Genomic DNA, 15,495 nt, shown 5'->3' on the forward strand with positions numbered 1-15,495 from the left:
ATTTTCTTCCTCTGATCTGCTCTGCTTTTTTCTCAGGTCTCAGGTAAATTCTACAGCAGCACGTGTGCTCGTGTCCTGCTATCTTTCTCGTCTCTTTCTGCCTTTGAACTTCTAGTACAGGGCAAAGTGTCGGAAATGCTCATTTCATCAGATGGCTTGCCATTTACCTTCATGTGACAAATGCAATATTCCGCTTCTCCAGCTGAATAGGTAGCTTTAACATGCTTGGATCTGTCCAGAAATATATATCTCAGTTTTTTCCTGTTTTGTACATCAAGCAGATTGAGAAAATAGTGGTATCAAGGACTTTGACACAACTAAATGACCTGCAACTCTTGTTCAGTCCCTAACCGGGAATTTGCAAGTGTTCAGACACTACAATGCTAGCTGTAGAAGAACCACAGCATGTATTGATTTAATAATTACTGATAAGAACAGTTATACGTACTTTATTAATGTGCAAACAGTCCTCAACTGTGTAAGTAAAGTTCTTTGTTGATGAACAAATAATAAAAACGTCCAGTTCCAAGTAGCCAAGGTAGGGCTTTTATCCCTTGGACTCCGACAATAAATGATTGAATAATATCTTGAAGTACCCCAGAAAAACTGAATCTCCAGCAGACCGTGAAACATTGCCTTGCATAATCCACTGCCATCCCTATGCAGTTGTCAATGCGGCTGACTCTAGGGCATGTGTGTGTGTGTCTACGCTTGGCAACAAAGGAGAGATTTAATATTGCTGCAACACTGCATGCTGACAGAATAATGAAGAGGAGACCTCGCAACCATTAAGAAGCGTAAAAAAGTTTCTTGTTTATTTTCTCTTAGAAAACCCTTGGCCTAGGTTGCTCTGTTAAGAGAGTATACTGTGTACGGAGGCACGTAAAGAGAAGTTCTCGTTGGTTATCAGTAGTCGTCCTTCTAACAGTGTTGTATTTTCCCTCGTTGCCAAGCACTGACCCTGCATGTGTCTCCTTCTCCCATGGTCCAGAGCTACTGTCTGACAAATATTAACTGTTGACTTGCTTAACCGTTGCATGAATAAGTTTTACTTTACACCAACCGATTAAATTAAAAAAAAAAAAAAAAAAAAAAACTATCATTAAGCTCATTCAGGAGTCAGAACTGTGAATAATGAACAATTCACTAATAACTGCATTGTTATTTCCATTGTTTGCTTATTTACAGTTGCCATTTTTTCTATTCTCCTCCAGAAAGGAAATGATTCCATGATCTCACAGTAGCAAACTATTAATACTGTTCATAGTGTTCAATGTATGTGAGGCATGATACAATGGACATGAGAAATGTACTATTGTCATTTCCTCTTTGGAGAGATGAATCATAACAGTAATTTTAAACTCTCATCTTATCAGGTCGCTACTAAGGTGTCATTCCTGTCCTAATGACTGGTGTTTCTAAAGGGCCAAAGCGTGCAGTGGTTCCTACCTAAATGCGTGACGTTCCACCCATGCCATGAGTCCTCACCCATTTGGGAACTAATGTGTTTGACCCCTCAGACCCCATTAACTCCATTGTTTCTGTGCCACTGGCTCCGACTTGGTCAATTATCTTTTGCTGCAACTGCTGTCATCCCTCGCACATCACCTAGACTTTGCCTGGGAAGGATGCCTGCGATCACATGCCCGCTGTAACTTGGGCAGAGCAGAAAAACACCCATCTCTGCCCTTCCCAGCCAGCCAGAGTAAAGGTCTGGCCATGGATAATATTTACTCTTCCAAAATGACATGTACTTGAACTACAAGATGCAATGTTAGTGTGCATGGTCCACACTCATACCTCTGGGTCTCAACAAAAAACAGCAGTTTATAAACAAATCATACTCACCGTTATTAGGATCAAACAAGAAAATGCGCAGAAACAAAAAGTTCTAAGGGTCTTGTTGGCTCTGTCTTACTGGAGACATCTAATAAACCTTCTATGTAGTCAATAACAGTACTATTATTTGCATGGGGGAGGCATTTATTAGGGCCCTATAATAAAGTGAATTATTTACATAGCTATTACATAAGGATAAAAATACATGTCAGAGAACCATAACCCAAACACATTTGCATTGTTGCCTCTAGAGAACAGAACGTTGCATGTGTTTTTTTTTTTTTTAATGTAATTCACAGCTACATTCAAAGACAAGCATCTGAGTCTGTTGCTCTAAACAAAAATATGCTGACAGTGAGTCAGAATTTGTACAGTGTAGCTAGAGGGGAAAGAAAACACTGATCAGATTTTTTTGTTGTAGTTAGAGCTAAATAACTTTCTAGTATAGGAATACAAAAAAAGTGATTCTTTTTCATGTTAACTAATTAAACTTACTCTTCAAACCGCCCTACCACAGACATTGCTTTGTCGCACACATTTCTGCATTTAGTGGGATGTCATATGACTTAAGGTGAGATGGTGAGACACTTATGAAGTGTGATCATCATAAATAAGGATAAATACTTGGAAATAATGCTTGAATTAATACTAGTAGTAGCAACAACAGAAAACAAGTTATTGTTTAGTATTAAGAAATGATCAACATTTTGAAAAGAGCAGCTCACAAAATTACCCTCATTAAAAGGTACAAGGAAAAAGTACAAAGAACAAAAGCTACGGCCCTAAAAATTATTTTAAGATCCACTTCAGATGAATAGGATTTGAGCAGGATATTAAAAGATTCATGTACTGGGATCTGGAGATTTTTCTCAGCGCAAGCTGATTTATTCAGACCAGAACAATGTCCATTCTTATATATAAGCTTGCACTCTTTCTTTTATGTACAACACATTTTGATATTGGTGATCTGACATTCCTTTAATCTCTCTTTCTTTCTGGTAGCCAATTAAACCGGCTCAAAGTCCAGGAGGACAGCATGCGATTCTGTCATTCGATGTAGACGTACATCCAAAGGGACTAAAACGAAACCAAATTGTTCAAACCCCTTCCTCTGGCATCTCAGTGATCTGCGCACATTAAACTTGGCTTTGATGGTGGTTTCCCTTAAGACCACGTACGAGGACCAACCAGTAGCTAAGTGCAGAAGGTCTCACCACGGCGTGATGGAGTTCTAAGGTATTACAGCGCCCTTACATCGATTCATTTTCAGTAACTGTTCATTCAATAAGAACAGCAGTAGCTTACAGCGGTAATACTGGAGTACTGTATAGGCATGACACGAGCCCATCCCAGGACCCACACACCAATATTACCTTTGGGGAATATTTTCAGAACAACCAACCAACTAATTTCAAGAACCACTGGCCCCAGTGGGGTTGCAGTAAGCTGAAGCCTATCCTGGAGATATTGGGTGCAAGGAGGCACACACACTGGGCAGGACGCCAGTCCATTGCAGGGCCACAACTATGCATCCAGGGACACAGCCAGACAAAGGTACTGGAGCAACTGCGAGCAAGCTCCTCAAGGCCACAAACCCAGAGGTGGGGATGAAGCCAGCAACCTTCAGAGCCAAAGGCAGCCACTCCAACCACGACGCCAACAGCGATCCTGTTTTCAGTATATTCAGAGAATACTACTAAATAACATATAAATTCAAATCCTTTATATATTTTTTCCTTTGGTTCAAGATAAAATCTGTAATGCATTAAAAGATACAATGGCAATAAAATTTTTACACTCATATTTTTACATATCAGTCCTACAGTTAATACAAGTAGCTACTTAACTGGGTTTCATAGAGTGATGACTAATGCCATTGAGGTATAAAAGTCTTTCTCTGCAAGTGGAAAGCCCTCAAAGGCCACGAGAAGGGCAACACTCCATTGTGGTACAATACAAATGGGCTCTTAATCTCTGAATGAACGCTCCGGCTGTCGCATAAGGCGTCCAAGGTTACATGGATGACTGAAAACCTGTGCGTCTCTGCTTTCGGTAGCCATGGGAGAAGTGCAGAATAGAGCAATGAGGTTTTTTGGTATTTCTCTGCATTGGAACTGCTAATCCTATAATTCCTGTGAAAGCATGAAAAAAGGCAGAAGCTGATGCATTGACTTTTTCGATGCTGCAGTGAAACTAGGGCAGGGCTGCCTACATCTGTTCTCCTTTCCAACGCAACCAGAATGCCGTCTGGAGTGTACAGTATTCAGTCCCTTGCTACACCTACACTACTCCTGTGCTTTAGTCTCTTTACCGGCTTCCCACTGTGGCTAGGATCTAGTTTAAGAGTCTGGTCCTGACCTACAGCTCCCTGCATGACTCTGCTTATTAACTCCAGTTTCTCATGTTTTCTTACCTCCTGCAACAAAATCTCTATTTTGCCTCCAGCTGCCTGCTCTCCATGCCTCCTCTTCTCGGGTATACAGAAAAAAATCGTGTATTGTCTCTCCTAGTTCCAAACTAGTGAAATGATCTTGCCATCAATCTCATACCTGCTCCCAGTCTCTTAAAATTAAGGCATCTCTTGAAGAACCACCTCCCTGCATGTCAGTTTGGGACCATTTAACTTCTCTATCTCACTGTTCTCTTGTAAATAGGTCAAAAATAATTTAAAAAATTGTTAGTCTTGGTTTTTTAATAGTTCAGATTAGGTTAATGGACTGTTCACCTGCAGTTCCAGCTATTGCAAGGGACAAAAAAGAAATTAACAAAAGTAATCAAATTATGGGAAATGCCCATAACTAACACTTCTAATTCATTCTGTGATATTTGATTATAAAAGGATGGCAACGAATGAATGACTGAATGAATGGATGAAGCTTTGCTGCAGACAGACATGCCAGTAACAGTATGCCTAGTGCACAGCTGGTAGCGTAATCATTAAAACTGCTGCCTTTAGATCCCGAGGTCTTGGGTTTAATCCCCCTCGGACTGTAGTACCCTTGAGCAAGGAATTTACCCTAAAATGCTCCAGTAAAATTACCCCCTGTATAAATGAGTAAATAACTGTAAGTGGCTTTGGCAAAAAGCATCAACTAAATGATTAAATGCCATGAAAATGGTGAAGGAAATTCCTATTTGGCAAGTTCTGGAAGAGATAAACTTCTCCTATCAATCCTCACCAGAAGGCTCTACCCAGTTTACCCTTGTAAGCGTCAGCAGGGTAGTGAAGGGTGGCAAAGCCAGCTGACAGAGGTACTGCTAAACACATCCTTCTTTATCAATCACTAAGTGTTAGCTCAGTGCTGTTCAGTGGTGATAAATCATTGCTTCATTTCACTTTCAGGAGTTGCCCTTCCATATGTTAACAGCTGCACACATGCCCAACTACAGAATGAAACACATATATATGAATAAGATAAGTAGCCTTTACTCTACCCTTAAAGTGTTTTTTAATTGTGGGACAGCGGGTAGCATTGTGTTTAGAACAACTGCTTTTGAACCCAAAGGTTGCGAGTTCCAACCTCACCTCTGGCTTTAGTACCCTTGAGCAAGGTACTTACCCTGAATTGCTCCAGTAAAATTACCCAGCTGTGTAAATGGGTAAATAATTGTAACCTTAACATTGTAAGTCTCTTTGGAGGAAAGCATCAGCTAAATGAATAAATGTAAATGTCTTTCATCATAGATTCTTCTACACTAAGCATCAGTGTTGAATCAAACACAGGAAGGATGACACTTTACCAGGGAAAGGGATCCACTAACCATTTTGTTCATGCAATAGACAACAGCTATTGCAAGAGAGGATCAAATCAGTTCGACTAAAGGCAAAGGTCAGACTTAAGGAATTTAACTTTTCAACACCTTTGGCTTGTTAAAAATAAATTACCAGAGGACGGGTAACATTTGCCATGTTATTATATTAATTTCTCATCAATTTACAGTGTGAAAATCATATTACCTTTCAGCGACTGAATGCTAGGTTATGAAACATTCGACCCAAAATACCACAGTAAAGTCATGCTTTCCCTCGTCCAGAGGCTGACTCAACACAAGAAACGGCATTACGTAAACACGACGGTTAAGGATATCTTGAGAGCACATCCACGCCACATTTATCCGGTCTGCCAGCCAGGCACTGAGACAAATAATGTCTCGTGAGCACGAGCCACAGCTTTTCTCACGCGCCACTGGATAGCAAATACAGCCAGAGCCATCATCCCTGCTGCGGTCCCCGCAGCTCTACTCGGCCTTTTAGAGCACACTTATTGACTCCAACCCGGGTGCTGAGGCTCTGCACGCCTGCTTTTTTCCAGCGACCTGTCTGCTGCACTCGGCGCCTGCTCCCGCTGCATCTGATTAGCGACTTCGTTTGCTTTTACATTCCTGAGTTCCCTCCAAGAGCTCTGCCTAATTACCATTTCTAACATGCCCTTTAATGCTGCAATTTCCAGACTTCCCTTCTCTCTCCCTAATTAATTTCGTATACAATACATATTCTCAAATAACTCAATCACCCTTGGAGCTGGACCGAGTTTTGACGGTAGTTACCGGACCATAACCAATTAATTAAACCGACTCAACGGTTTCTTCCATTTTCAACTACTCGCTTTTGTTTACTAATAAGTGATAACAGACCTGGCCAGATTATTTAATTATATGTCCATTACAATTAAAATCAGGAATGAGGCAGACAGAAAGATAATTTATGCCTTCTGTGATCGCCACTACATCTTGATCAATGGTTACTGTAAACAGAGCTGAAATTAAATTTACATTAAGGTGACGCTTTTCTCCAAAAAGAGACTTAGAACGTTAAAATGTTTACAATTATTCACCCATTTATACAGCTAGGCAATTTTACCGGAGTGATTTAAGGTAAATACCTGAACACCTAAGGAACTATAACTGGAGGTGGAATTGAACCTGCAACCAATGAGTCCAAAGGTAGGGGTGGCACAGCAAGTAGTGCTGATGTCTCACAGTGCCTGGGTGGTGTGAGAGGATGTGGGTTCTATCCCCACTCAATCTGTGTAGCATTTGTATGTTCTCCCTGTGTCTGTGTGGGGTGCTCTGGTTTCCTCCCATCGTCTAGACATGCTGTTCAGGTTCACCCATTGTGTGTGTGTTCCACTGATGTATGGATGAGTGACCCAGTGTAAGTAGTGTCTCTAGCAGTGTAAGCCATCTTGGTGAATAAAGTATGTGGGCTGATAACAGTACATAGAGTTCATTGGAAGCTGCTTTGGAGAAAAGTGTCTGCTAAGTAAATAAATGTAAAGGCAGTAGTGCTAACCTCTACTCTAGCAGCTTGTCCCACAACATTCTCAAGTAATATCATTGTCCAGCCCCCGACTTCCAGATTTGCTGCAAAACTGCAAAGAGAATAACCAGGGAAGTACAAGAGAAACAAGTGTTGAGGAACTAGAAGGGCTATGGCCAGGATGAGAACTAGACTGAGCACCACAAAGGGCATCTCCACAGTAACACACACAAGGCAGGTTTGCCAGGAAACTAAGTAATGAAAAAGAGCCGGGACCCAATTACAATTCCACAAGCTACAACCTGAGAAACAAAACAACAAGAAAAAAAAAAACTCCCCTTTTTTATTTGCCATGGCATTAAAAGAAATGTCCCTCGTTAAATTAGGTAGCAAGCTTTTTGCTGAGGAGCTCAATTACAAAATGTTCTGTAAGCCCAGCTTCTCTCTCAGACTCTTGATCTCTTTCGCAAACGTAATTGCCTCGTTCGCCGAACCATGTTTACACAGTGATTTAGGCGGCGTGTGATAACACTGACTCTCGTGGTCTCACCCTCATTGACAGTGACCTATAACGGAAACGAGATCAACTTGCTCATGTCTCCTTATTGCCCTCTACAGTAAGCAGGCCTCAGTGAGTGCCACCTTCTTCCATTCCGTCGAAATGAAGGTCAGGGTCATTAGGACTTTCAAAACATGGTGTTCTTTTGCCCCCCCACCACACAAGCCCTTTTAATGATTGGTTTCCTCTAGGCAATACGAAACGCAGCAAGTCTGAATATTAATGAATCTGACATTTACTGATGATGCTCCTGATGAGACGCAAGGCACCTAGTGCGAAAGTATCCTGAAATACTAGCGGATCTCAAACCGTGTTCCATTTTGATTTTCAGTGAACAAAAATAACAACAGAGGGCACTGTCATACCAACGACATGTATGATTCGCACTCTTATCGTGTCAGTTTTTTGGGACCACTAGAAGAACCGTGACCTCTCCAAGGGTTTTTATACACTGTGCCACGCTGCTTTTATGGAGAGACCAGGGGTGGGACGGCACTGGCTGACTCCCGGTTGTTTTTATTCAGAAAATCCACATGTATAAAAACAAAAACAAATGTCTCCATTCAAATCAATCAAGACAAAAAAGAAAAAGCTTCTCAGCTGTAAAATAAGAAAATAACAGTATTTTACAGCAAACTACACCCTCAACTCAAGCTCATGTAAATTACTATAAAACTCAAACTCACTAGCCACAAATGCACTCTTCCCAGTTTCCACAGTCCAGATTTTTGTAAGGAATCCTTAAATATTCACACTGGCTGCCGATTTCTCCTTAATGAGCCACCCACCAGGTGCGGCTGTCAGGTAGGGGGAATGGATGTGGACCAGTCCCCGGCCGTTCACCGAAACCAAGACACTTCATGTGAATGCAAACAGGATCCAATATACAGCACAGTATAATAAAGCAACTAAAATTATTTCCTTCTTAAAATAAAGTGAGGCAGAAGAAAAAGTAAAGATTGAGTCAAGCCACACACTGTCTGAAACCGCTTGTCCCGAAAGGGATCATAGCAAACCGGAGCCTAACCCGGAAACACAGGGTGCAAGGACACGCTCGGGACGGGATGCCAGTCCTTCGCAAGGCACCCCAAGCAGGACTCGAACCCCACGACCCACCAAAGAGCGGGCACAAGGTCAAACCTGCTACGCCCCATACCCCTTGAGTCAAGCCTCTTCTTGGCATACCTTGAACCTGGCAGACCAGATGAAATTGCCCTTCAAATTCAACTTGAAACAAAAGTTTAGAATATTACAATACTACCTCGCTCAAGTGGAATCCCCTTCATAACAGGTTTAGCCATTAGTGCTGAAGCTTGATCAATTCATTTTTACTGGTATCAGTTGATTTTTGACATTAAAAGATTACTTTGAGTGATTAAGAGCCCACCAGACCAATTTAATAATATCTGGAGGCTCAAACCTGTACATGGACATACAAAGAAATATGTATTAAAAAATTAATGCAGCTGAATACCTCAATTATTCTGCTCACTATTCTTCGATTGGCATTCAGTTTTAACTTGGACAACATAGTTTTGACAAGCAGCCACAATATTTTTGGTTCCTACATATGTTTCATGAGATAGACTGTTTGCAAACGTCTGCTTGTGTTTCGAACCGTTTTTAACTGAATGTACAGTAGCCTCAATACGCCTCGTTCAATGTGTTGTTATAACTAGCCAAGTAAAAAAATACAAACTGAAGTCAGTTTTTTAACAAATTCCTAATGTTTTACAGTTAGATCTGGCAAATTAAACTTAACAAGGTTATGCTGAGTGCCCGCCACTGCTAGCTACCATAAAGCAAAACCAATTATGTTTTGATGAATCTGCTCATTTCCAATTCATCTAGACTAAGAAAGTTGGTGTCGTGCTTCAGTGAAGATGCCTGATTAATAATATCTTATGCACTTGGCATTTAAGCATATTAATTAGACAAGAGACCAAAGTTAGCTCTCCGTGAAAGCTAGTTAGACATCTATTTCAAATATGTATAAGTTACACATGGCTTTTTCCTCCGGTGTTTGGTAGCCACTGTGGTTATATGGTTTATCTTCAATCGTCAGACCGTTATGCTACGACCGTTACGCTACACTATGCTATCGCGAAAACAGCCTAACCTGCAAGCACATCATTTTTATTATATGTGTTTGTACAATACATGAATGAATCTTTACATTTACATTTAAATTTATTCATTTAGCAGACGCTTTTCTCCAAAGCGATGTACATCTAATAGAAAATACAATTTGCACATTACATTAGGAGAAAGAGACATGGCTGCAGACATGTGATTCTTAAGTAACCCTAGTTTGGTACTTTCCATTTGATGCATTGATGGAGTAGGTGCATAAAACGCAGGATAGATAAATTCTGATTAAAAAAAAAAAAAAAAAAAATGGTAGGAAGGTTTTTATAATAAGGTACACAAACAAACATACACATACAACACAGGAGTAGGGGCTGTGTAAAGGCTTATCTGGGGATGATCATGAAGTTATGGTGCATGGACATTTATACCATACATGAGCTGGAGAGATCTTGGGCGAAGTGAGTTTTCAGACCCTTCTTGAATGTAGACAGACTTTCAGCAGTTCTGAGTGAGAGGGGGAGGTCATTCCACCACAACGGAGCCAGAACCGAGAACCTCTGTGCTTTACCTAATTCTTTAAATAAAAAGTTATCCAATGTGTGTTAAGATTAGCACATCACCCATTTGATAAAATTATTTTCATTACTGTGGAAAAGCTGTGCATTTTCTTTTACATTTCAGCTCTTCTTAACTGAGAGTGAAATAGCCAGTGGCACAGCAGGTAGCGCTTGGGCTGCGGGTTCAAACTCGGCGCTGCATGGAGTCTGCACGTTTCCTCCATTTTCGCATGGGTTTCCACTGGGTGTTCCTCATTTCCTTTTATAGCCCAAAGACATGCATTTCAAGTAAGTTGTTACTTCTCCTGCTAAACTTTATGCTCTTATTCACTGACTGTGTGAGTGAATGAGTGTGTGTGTAATAGCCCTTCAACGGACTGGGGTCCTGTCCAGGTTGTACCGTACCTGTACCTATACTTTAAGGACAATCTCTCAATCACCACGATCCTGCACTGGACAAAAATTATTGATAATGAATGGAGGAGAGGAAGGAGCTGGGACAAAACATGTACACCTGTTCCCCATATTCATCTAACTCCCCTGTAGTAGAGAGAGTGAGAAACCAAACGAGAACCCCAAAAAGTCATCCCTGACCTGTCCAACCTGAGAAACTACAACCTTACTCGACCTGGCCAAGCACCCCGAACCCCAGGTCTGCCCCATCTACACTTGTCATCAGTTTTGCAGTTTTGAGCATCTACATGAATAAAGAGAGTATTGTTTGAACTTACCCTGGCATCTGATGCTTGTCCTGCCCATCCTATTGAGTCCAAGTGTCACGAGCACTTTTATGTTTAATTTTGAATCGACAATCATAAATTAAAAAATATTTACGTTAACTTGTGATCTTTGATATGATTTGCTCTTTGTGAAATCTACAGTTTAATGAAGAAAATATATTTATTTTAACAATAAAATAAAACATTTGTCCATAGAGATCAGCAGAAGGTGGGTAATATCACTGTTAGAAAGGTGTAGCTTACTGGTAATACCTACCTTACTCCCTGTAAATATAAATATAGCAACTACCTTCTGTAAATGGAGGGAAAAAGATTCCGAAGAATCTTTATTATACGCATTACGGTTGAAGCTTGTTGACTGAACTTGGACAGAATTTTCAACGACTGACATTGAAGGACAGCATTTGGAAGCAGAACTTGTCATCAAACAAAACCGATGTCGCTGAAAAATCCTCTTGTTCTTCATTCCAGTGCTACATTCCTTCCTCAAACAGCTGTGCTAATGCTGAATATATTTCATTTCCATGCCTTAGGTATTAGTGTCAGCACTTCTAACATGCAACTCTGTAAACATTCCTCATACTAATTAAAGCACACTTATAAAGTGTCTTTCTGTTAGAGGTTATACGCAGTACTACGTGTAGAGGTGAAACATTTGTTCATAGTAATAATGAAAGGTTAAATCATGATTATACAATATCTGAGACAGTGTACATACATATACATTGCAATTTCAGTTTTGATTTACTAATGTAATATGGCATACACTGGAGAGAGAGTCGGTGTAAGGTCTTTTCTAGAACCAGTGCCATGGGTTCAGGTACCTTTGTGGGTTTGTGAGAGGGGGATGGAGGAAATGCAGACACTCACAGCTCTCTATCTCCAGAGTACAGTTCTGCTCATCCAGCGGATATCGTCTTAGGTCCATCATGCAGGCCGCCGTGGTGGTGATCCTGTAGAGAACACATACTGTAGGGTCAAGGACAGCAGGCAGTGCACTAGTTAGGGAAGGTTTCCACCTCAAGTCCCATGATGGGCTTCACTGTAGAACCACTGAGCAAGGCAGAGTAGTATAGCTGTATAAATTGGTACATCTGAGTCACTTCAGCTGGAAGTTTCTTCTGCGCAACTAGATAACTCTAAAAGGTCATGAAATCTTAAGTTGGTCATGAGGTCAAAATCTGACTCCAAGTCTGGTGCTATCCTCATCTGAAATCATTTAATCAGACTGTACTGCAATACAAAATGGTTCCTGGAATAAGACGTACAAAAATAAAGTAATTAAATGGAAGAAAGCAACTGCTGAGCACACAGTACTTTCAATTAAAATAGAAGCCACAATCGGACACTTATCTGATGACTGTAAGTACAGCAGATCTCAGTTCTATTTAATGACATTTCTTGTTAGAACCATGTTAGAGAGATCTTCAAAATCTAGCAATTTTATATCATTGCCATCATCTAGACATGACTAATTGAGCAACGTAGAAAACGATAATGAAGTGGGCTTTTGTGGGTTATTGATTTATAACATAATTGCCATAGGATAAAAGATTTTTTCTACTTAATTAAGCTTCCGTATTGATAGAATCTCAAGAAAACATTGAAAGATTCACATAAAGCCACAAATGGAAATTATAATTTTGTCTTGATTAACAGAATCATGGACCGAAACTTCATTCTAATTACAATGGGATGTCATTTCCTTATGCTGCTAACATGTAAATGAGGCAATTACAGCACTTGGAACACATAATGTAATGACAGAATTTTTGAACCGAATGAGATTTTTGGATTTAAAACTTGAGGGAGAGCCGAGAACTTTAACCTACTGTTTCAAAATTCGACAACCCATTTTTTTGCTCGAATACAGATACATAGAGCGCCAGCAAATGGTATGGAAGCTTAAACCCAGCAGAATCCTGAATTGAGCAAATTTAATATTGATCAACTGAGACAAAGTTGGTTTTATGCTAAGACATTAATTAGAAAGTGTTCTCTAATCAAATAAAGGGTTTATGGACCTAAAGCATACTTGTGTAATTATTCCATTAGTGTAAATCTTGAGGATATTCTATTAATAATACTCACTTTTGATGTTAGTTTTGGTGTCTCCACTATCTTTGAATTTTCAAATGGTTAACATTCTTTCAGACACTGGCAACAGAATAAGGTCCAACAAATTAGTTTTCTTTTAAAATATTTCTTTAAAAAAACATTATTTTGTATTAGAATTACCTATAGTCCTAAGTAGCTCTTATATGTTATACCCTGTTAGGAGGCATGAGAAGCCCATTAATTAAATCGAAATAATCTTTGTCCTAGATTTTGCCTGCGGCAAATCACTTTGCCAATGACAGCTAGCACTGATTTTCTGACAATTCAATCTGCACACGATCACAGGAAAGGTGGGAAATTAGGCCAAAGAGAAGTAGGGTACAAACAGCAGCAGCTGAGTATTTTTGGAACAATACGTTGTCGTCAGCCCTGCTGAGGGAATTGCCCGTATCATTTGGGTACTATACAGGTAGGTTTGACTAAAATCAGAGGCTTAGGATCAGACTGGGTTCCTGATTTTGCTCCGAAAACACCTCTGACCTTTTACGTAACCAAAAAGCCCCTTCCTCGATAGGACTGACATCCCAGAGCACACAGCAGAAGATGCTTAAGCTCCTCCCAGTCATCTACTCAGTTGTCTTGATGGCACTATATGCAGCGATCATCTGCAACCGTCACGAAAACGGTACTAAACACCAAATCATCACAATATGCTATATTTTTCAGTCCACCTGTTTTACAGGATTCTTTCTTTAGTGTGGTATGAATAATTACTGAGTCAAATGCAAACTATTTGTACCTAAAGCTTGTGGGAGTGTGCAGTGGGCTTTATAAACCACTCTGCCAGATTTTGTGCTGTCACTTTACTGAGCATAAAACTGTAAGAATATGTTATGCACTATTTATATGTTGCTAGAAGAACATCAGCCTTGGCACAGAAAAGGAAGGCTTTTTGAAATCTTTCTGAGCAAATGTCTGTGAGGGTCAGGTTTGGTGTTCTTTATGAAATGAACAAAAATAAACATGGAAAACATGCTTTTTATTTAATATTTTATCTCATGTTATCTATTTACGCAGGGGTGTGGTGGTGCAGCGGGTTTGGCCGGGGCCTGCTCTGTGGTGGGTCTGGGGTTCGAGCCCTGCTTGGGGTGCCTTGCGATGGACTGGCGACCCGTCCGGGGTGTGTTCCTTCCAGCCTTGCACCCTGTGTTGCCGGGTTAGGCTCGGGTTCGTCTCGAGACAAGCGATTGTAGACACGCGATTTTCAGTATACTCATTCAGTCCAACACCATCATATACGTGACGCACGTTAAATGAGTCGCCGCATGTAGAACTGACAACGAACCCCTCGTCCACTTGGTGTCACTTTCAAATTCCAGACTTTTCAGAATTGAACCAACTTTCAACATCAGTTAAGTTAGTACGTTGGGGACCATCTGTAATAACCGCACGACAAAATCGTCAAATTTTTTGAGATTTATTCAATTATTCCCCTTCAGTTATGGTGCTGTGAAAAAGTAAATTAGAGATGTGGAAAAATACAAGCCCCATACCGTCTCACAACAGCTGGGAACGACAAACTAGATATTCCGTGACATTTTCCTCATAGAATGAATAACACACTATGTTGTGAGAGGGCTTTTTGGCTGTAAGTAGGACATTACTTTTTACATTTTGCAAAATGCAAAACTGCCAGAACCTCTCAAGTGAGAAAATGCCTTAGGAATTAGTTGCCGCAATTGAGCAGGAAGAAAGAAAATGTATGATATGATAACTGTAACGGGACAGAGTTTGAGATTGTTAAATCAACTGTTTTGCCTTCAGGTCGGCAGAGAAGAGGCTGTCTCTCTAAATGTGAATAATCTACAAAGGGTTGTTTAAATGACTACGGAAAATGATTTCATAGCATTTAATGAATGTAATGCAATGTAAATAAAGAAAAAAGTCGACTCGTCTATATTTAAATTTGTGTACTGTAAGTGACTACCTACAACGTCCAAAGAGTAATAGGTTTAGAAATGTCTTGGAAAAGTATAGAGCATGCAAAGTCCGTACAGTGACTGAAAATCCAATTTCTGGTCGGAGTGACCCATTAGCACCAATCACTACGTTCTCTTCACTTCAGATTCACTGTTTGCAAAGATGACAGTGAAATGTGAAACCTATTTATTCCCGCTGCAGCCAAAATTAATATATCGTGAACTGAAGAAAGCAGCGTTGAACTATGACTTGTTATTCTTGGAGGACTAGAGAACCATTTGCGCACACATGGCAATTCCTGTTTACCAGATGACTGGAGACACTGCGGCACAGGAGAGCTGATGATTTCTGTGAATTTGAGACTTAATAGAGGTTACCGGCGAGTGCTCCCTTATACATCTACGCCCTCTG

The 15,495-nt window shown here is 40.3% G+C and overlaps 1 protein-coding gene across 5 annotated transcripts in view; it reads right to left on the bottom strand.

Moving 5' to 3' along the window:
- The window catches only part of gabrb2b (gamma-aminobutyric acid type A receptor subunit beta2b), a 63,626-nt gene that overhangs the window by 13,028 nt on the left and 35,103 nt on the right, over positions 1 to 15,495 (bottom strand). For all 5 annotated transcript variants that reach the window (XM_018752199.2, XM_018752197.2, XM_018752201.2 and 2 more), the window contains exon 6: positions 11,917 to 11,999. In XM_018752199.2, the coding sequence (XP_018607715.1) occupies positions 11,917 to 11,999 (83 nt within the window). The remainder of the gene's footprint in view (positions 1 to 11,916; positions 12,000 to 15,495) is intronic.

This window comes from Scleropages formosus, chromosome 4, assembly GCF_900964775.1.
Source record: "Scleropages formosus chromosome 4, fSclFor1.1, whole genome shotgun sequence".
Lineage (NCBI taxonomy): Eukaryota > Metazoa > Chordata > Actinopteri > Osteoglossiformes > Osteoglossidae > Scleropages > Scleropages formosus.